Source organism: Rhinolophus hipposideros, assembly GCF_964194185.1.
Source record: "Rhinolophus hipposideros genome assembly, chromosome: 19".
NCBI classification, from domain to species: Eukaryota; Metazoa; Chordata; class Mammalia; order Chiroptera; family Rhinolophidae; genus Rhinolophus; species Rhinolophus hipposideros.
In genome coordinates this window covers 52389857-52396105 of record NC_138065.1, presented here as the reverse complement: position 1 = coordinate 52396105, position 6249 = coordinate 52389857, and the positions used below count along the sequence as shown (strand labels likewise).

The 6249-nt window shown below is 52.7% G+C and overlaps 1 protein-coding gene across 4 annotated transcripts in view; it reads right to left on the bottom strand.

Moving 5' to 3' along the window:
* Window positions 1-389: 389 nt before the first annotated feature.
* RXRG (retinoid X receptor gamma) overlaps window positions 390-6249 on the bottom strand; it is a 150800-nt gene continuing 144940 nt past the window's right edge. For all 4 annotated transcript variants that reach the window (XM_081026710.1, XM_081026708.1, XM_081026709.1 and 1 more), the window contains 3 exons: window positions 5200-5291; window positions 3866-3971; window positions 390-683 (listed from right to left, as the gene is read on the bottom strand). In XM_081026710.1, coding sequence (XP_080882836.1) covers window positions 536-683; window positions 3866-3971; window positions 5200-5291 — 346 coding nt within the window. In that variant the 3' untranslated portion in view covers window positions 390-535. The remainder of the gene's footprint in view (window positions 684-3865; window positions 3972-5199; window positions 5292-6249) is intronic.

Genomic DNA, 6249 nt, shown 5'->3' with positions numbered 1-6249 from the left:
TCCCCGCCCCCAGGACAAGGCTCTGTCTGTTTACTATTCTTAGGAGCAAAACAAAACAAAAAACCAAGCTGACTGAAACCCACGTCTCTGCAGGGACGGTCCTCAGGCCCCCAGCCCTGTTCCCCACCCCAACTCCGTCACCTTCTGTCCCACCTGAGACAACTTTCCTGTAGCACAATGACAGTCCCAGGCTCCAAGCAGTGCCAATATCAGACATAGCGTTTCATTAGTCACTCAGTTGCTCTCCTTGGCAAGTGAAAAAATAATTTAAACCAACTATATGTACAGAGGCTGGGTTAGTTTTCCCCTGAACTTCCAGAAAGATCACTAGCCCCGTAGATAGCAAAGAAGGGTGACCTTTAATATCTATACAAAACTCCACCTAAGAATCTCGTGTGTAGAAAGGTTTTATTATAAGCATCACATTGTGGGAACAGGAAGGGGGCGGGTGGGTGGTGCAGAAACGTGTGCAGGGCGGGGTCCACACGCACCTGCCCAGGGCTCCCCCCAGTGGGGAGGCTGTGGCTGGTCAGGCTCAGGTGACCTGCAGCGGGGTTTCCAGCATCTCCATGAGGAAGGTGTCGATGGGCGTGTCCCCAATGAGCTTGAAGAAGAAGAGGTGCTCCAGACACTTGAGACCGATGGATCGCAGAGCCGGCAGACGCAGCAGCAGCTTGGCAAACCTGTCGGAGAGCCCGAAGGGGTTAGGACCTCGGAGGCCACACATGCCTCCGAGGCGGGAGGCCTGCGGGCCCTCGGGACCACCCGTGATGGGACAGAGAGCCCGGAGCGGATGAATGAGTCCCTGATCCCAGGGTGCTTCGGAAACGGGACAGAGGGCTAGTTATCTTCTGAAAGGCGGCCGTGGGACCCTGTGACCTCTTGGGGATCTTTTGATGAGAAGGGGGCAAACTGGGATTTTAATACTCCTTGAAAACCTGTACATTTCTCCATGCATGCCACAAGTTTTAAGGAAATGAGGCAATGTAAGAAAAATAGAATGGCACCAGCTAAAAAGGTAGGAATGACTTCTCTGCGTGGAGAAACTAGAGGTCTATGCAAGGCCAACAGAATCCTTCAAATATTTGTGGTTACAAAGCCTCTGAGTGCATGTGAATGGTGTCACGTGCAGTAAAGAGGCAGTTAGGTGCCGAGGAAGGAGGCAGAGGCCCATTCGTGGCCCTGCTGTGAAAGGGTTTTATGGAAATAAGCAAAGGAAACGGCTTCCCTATAAAGTGCAAAGTTAGACTGTGATTCACTCTGTAAATGTGTTTTCACTCTGAAAATGCCACTTTTACAACATGTCAAATGCAGAGTATGCTGTAACACTGCCCTGTTTGCTGCGGGTCCTGGATTTAGGCTCTGAGGTCAGGACTACAGAAATCAACACAACCACTCACAGTCAGCTGTGGGACGGCCACGCTGTCCCCACTCACGCGTTGGCAGCAGGGGCTGCTCAGGCTTGGAGGGTGCCCGCTGTGGGTGAGGGAGACTGTGCGTGCCAGTTCTGCACCCTCCTAAGTCTGGCTCAAGAAAGCATAGCTCGGCCCCTGCGACGTGTATTCTGAGAAGCCTCCACGGAGTGGCAGCACTTTGCCACCGAGAAAACAGCCTGGCCCATCTGCCAGCATCCCCTTCACCGGTGTCTGCAAGCCAGAGGTGACTTCAGCAGGCTCACCTACACGCGGGAGCCCGGTGACAGCCCTGATGGAGCTGCTCAGCCTCAGAGTGGCCGCCGTGCTCAGGCTGTGCTGGATGAACGAAGGGACACTTGGGGGCCCAGCCTGTGCTCCCTCACCCCCGCGCCCCCAGCCCCAGGCTCTCCCTAGCCCAGCACCTCTCCCCAGTGGCTGGAGGCAGCCCCTTCCTAGGAAAACAGGCAAGTTCCAAAGGTTTTTAAGTGACAGTCCTTAGAAACAGCCTGTCAACTACAGGGCAACGGCTAAATGCATTAGGACACACATCAACCCTGTGAAAGATCACAAAATCATTGAAAGAGATCATTTTGTACTTTCAATATCTGATGAAATGCCTATAACGGCTAAGGGGTGAAGAATACACCAAACTGCATGATTCGTAGCCGTAAATCCCCACTGCTATGCACACGTACAGTGAGACACAAGGAGACTGGAAAGAAATACAGCCCCCAAAATTTACAATCAATTTTTATTACCTGCTTTATGTTTTAAAAATATTTTTCCTGATTTCCTACCAAAGCACGCTCTGCTTTTATAATAAGAAAAGGGAGAGGTTTGGGGTTTTCTTTGGGGGTTTTCTTTTCTTTTCTTTTCTTTCTTTTCAATACTTTCTTAAAAGTGTTGGTTTTAAGATACACAGCACAACCTAGAGCCAATTCCAGGAAAAGGATGAGTATGAGCCTGCTTAGTCCTAACACCCTGCACAGTGTGTGCTCAACAAAACAAGTTTACTATTTCCTGAGAGCTGGGAGATTGGGGAGAACTCACCCAACACAGGGCTCCAGGTAGCGCCCATCGGCCAGGGCTGAGCTGATGCTGACAGCCAGGCCTCTTGTGTTTGGCAAAACTCTTCAATCTCAGCTGTTATAAGTGAAGAAGAGATCGCCAGGTGTCCACTAAAACCCCTTCTCCCCTCCTGTGGCATACAGCTGGCACACTCTCTGGTATCCTTTGTGACTGGCTGGGCCATGTGACTAAGTTTTAGCCAATGGGAGTGAGTGAGGGATAAGGACCTTTCCAGGTCAAGGTCTTGCCCGTAGAGCCCTCTCACCTCTGCACCCTCCACCTCTTCCCCCGTACGTCATCTGCATGCGAAACACAGTGTGGCCCTGGGGCATGGCAGAGCCCCAGGAAGGAAGGAGCCTGGATCCCTGAGTGACAGCATGGAAGAGAGTTGCCTCTCTGAACTCACTGCCCACCAAGCACTGATTTGTGAACAAGAAACGAGCTTCTGTCATGCTCCACCACTGACAACTGGAACGTCTGTGATCTTAGCTCACTTTCCCTAAAGCACAGGCTGCCCAGTCACTGTACCAAAGGGCCGAAACCCATCCACCCAGATTGATTCAGAGCCTCCGATGGAAAACCAAGCTCAGCCTCTTCTGCGTAATTGACAGATACTGGCTTATCATCCAGGAGATTAGATGTCACGGAGGAATAACAGTCATTAGTGAGACTTGGGAGCATACAAAATCAATGTCTTAGATGAAAAACAAAACTAATGTCTGCAAGGCAGTTTTTTCCAGTTTCATTTTCAGTTTTCTGTGAGATTTGAGGATCATAGTCTCTCTTTTTAACTGAGTTAGCAGAGGAGGAAATCTTTTATTTAGCTGTGTTTGGGGAAACATTTGAGAAAAGTATTCTTTTAACAACCTAGGAATACCTACACTGGTATATGACCAGTGTCTTTCTTTTCAGACAAGGAGCCCAGACCCAGACCCTGCATCTTGCTGAGGCCACACAGATGGCAGCCTGGGGCCAGAGGTCACCTCGGCACGGGGCTCCCTGGGACAGGACGGAAAGCAATGCAGTCACTCTAGAAAGCACAGACCTGGGCTCACAGTGACCTTGGGTGAGTTCCTGACCCTCTCTGAGCTCGGTGACTCACTGGGAATTGGAGACAATGAGACCCACACTCGTTTATTCACGTGCTTGCTTATTCAGTGCTTAAACATGTAAAGTATTTGTCGGGCATGGGACATTAGGCTCTGATGCTGGCATGGTGAACAGTGAATAAGAGAGACAAGACCTCTGGTTTCATGGGCTTTCAGCTTGTCGTGAAGACTGAGTAACGTTGGGAAATCATCCAGCCCACGCCTGCTGCCCACCGCCGTCCATTCCTGGTGAGGGAGGACAGCTGCGGCTGTCACTCCCATTCTGCCACTCACCTGCCTGGTTGTTCCGGGTACTTCTGCTTGGTGTAGGCCTCAAGCGTGGCGTAGACCTTCTCCCGCAGAGTCTCTACCTCAGAGGGGTTGGACAGACCCTTGGCATCTAAAAAAGATGATCGGTTTAACCTCTGGTGACCCCGTCCCTGGAGGCTGTCCCCATCCATGCTGGCCATCTCCCCTAGAGTTACCAGAGACACACTGGATGGGGACTGTGAAATGCATACAGCCAGTCCCTTGTGCCCCACTCTCCGTTCTGTGCCCGATCTGTCCCAAGACTCTTGGGGCAAAGGTCCCCACCACTGGCTCCAAGGAGGAGAGTGTTATCTGGACTGTTCTAGAAATAGCACTTCACACACTTCCTGGGTACCTACTATGTGCTAAGCAGGGACCGGGTGATGAGATGAGTACAAAAGCCAGCAGACGCACGTCCCACATCAATTGACTGACTGCCTCCCTCAGGAGGTGAAGCACGTGCGTAAGGTCCTAAGTGATTCCCAAGCTCGTGTCCCGTGACCCCAGCAGTGGCATCTGACCAAGGGGCTCACGTGCTGTTTGCTGATACGCTGTCTTCCCCAGCCTCCAGGACACCACTCGCTGGTCCCTTCCCCGTCTCCCTCATGGCCCCTTCTCAGGTCCTTCGCTGAATCTTCCTTTTCCCCAGCCCCGAGGTGCCGGCAGGCCCCTGGGCTCAGCCCTCCACCCTCTTCTCCGCCCTGCATGAGCTCACACCTGGTTCAGGGCCCTGCACACCAGGGGCGGGCTGCCAGCCTCCAACATGCATCTCCCGTCCCGCTTCACCTCTGAACTCCAGACTCACATAAACCATTGCTTCCTGGACAGCTGGTCTTGGATGTCGGCTCTCCATCTCAGATTTTAATGTCCAAAGACAAAGTCTGATTTCTACCCACCCACCCCTAGGATCCCCACCTCAGTAAATGAAAACTCCCTTTTTCCAACTGTGTAGAAAAACAAAACAAAAAGCCCTGAGAATTATATTTAACACCTGTCTTTCTTTCAGGCCCTATATCTGATCCATCGGCAAACCCCATTGGCTTTGCCTAAAATTATATGCAGAATCTGACCGCTCTTTACCACCTCCTTCACTGCTACCCAGACCACTGTCTTCTCTCGTCTTCCCCACTTGCCCCCAAGCACACACACTCCACAGCCATTTGAGACTTTTCAAGATGGCTCCAGGACAAGAGGCCCCAAGGAGCTGACTCTCTGCCCTCCTGTCCTGCGTCCCGTCTCAGCTGCGCTAGAGGACCAGAGCAGGCCGGGGCACAGGAGGCCGACCGTGGAGAAGGGTAAGCCACTCACGACGCGGTCACCTGGATTGAACAGCACGATGGCTCGCAGGCACCCCAGCTCCGACTTATCCATCTGCATGTCTTTCATTTTGGAGACCAGCTCAGTCAGAACTCTATGCACAGGAAACAAGGACAGGCGATGAGAAAGCCATGAGTCCCAGGCCCCCTAGGACTGACAAAATGAACACGACCAACACTCATTGTGTACCCACCCCGTTTTCCAGACAGTATGCCAGGTACTAGGGGCACAGAGGTGACTAGGACAGGTCCCTAATCCCTGGAGCTCACCATTTAATCAAAGGAACAGCACGCAGCAATGTAAAGCCAGTCACGGCCATGAGCAAAGTCCAAGGAAACAGAGGGGAGGCAGAGGGGCTGGAAAGGCAGCCTGGAGGGTTTGGAAGCGAGTGGAAATGCAGGAGGCAGAGCCGGGCGAGGGCACTGTGTGTCTGGAACACAGCAGCCGGTGGCAGGGGCACCATGAGGAGGGAAGAACCAAGCACATCATGTTGGTCTCCGCCTGGGACATGTGGGGAAGGGCACAGAAGGGCTGGGGACATCCCAGTGGGCAGGCACATGACCACAGAGGTGCAAAGGAGCCGCAGGTCCTGCACTGGTCAGGGAGACCAGTTCCAACCTTGCCCCTCTCTTTCCCAGTTCTGCACCCTCTCACCCCCAGCCACTCATCTCTACTCATTTCATTTATCCCTTCAAATCACACGGCTTAGTTTCCCTTTAGCACCATTTAAGGCACAGAATTCCCGGCTGAGGCTGTCCCTGCCCGACCAGAGACCTGAGATCCTGCAGTAAAAAGCTTAGCCCATCTTTCCTGAGCTCCTCCAGTCCGATCCTGGCACCTCCTGCCCGGCCCCACCCCCTAGATAAGCCATTCAATGCCCCAGCCCCAACTTGCTAGGTCATGTCCATGATCGTCTCTTCTTTGGAAACCGATAGGGGCAACGGGTTCTCCCATCTGCCCAGCAACGATGTGACTGGCCCCACCTCGTTGTATCAGCCTTTCTGGTAATCCCTCTCTCAGTGTCTCAGGTTTACGTTCTCGCGGGCTTAATG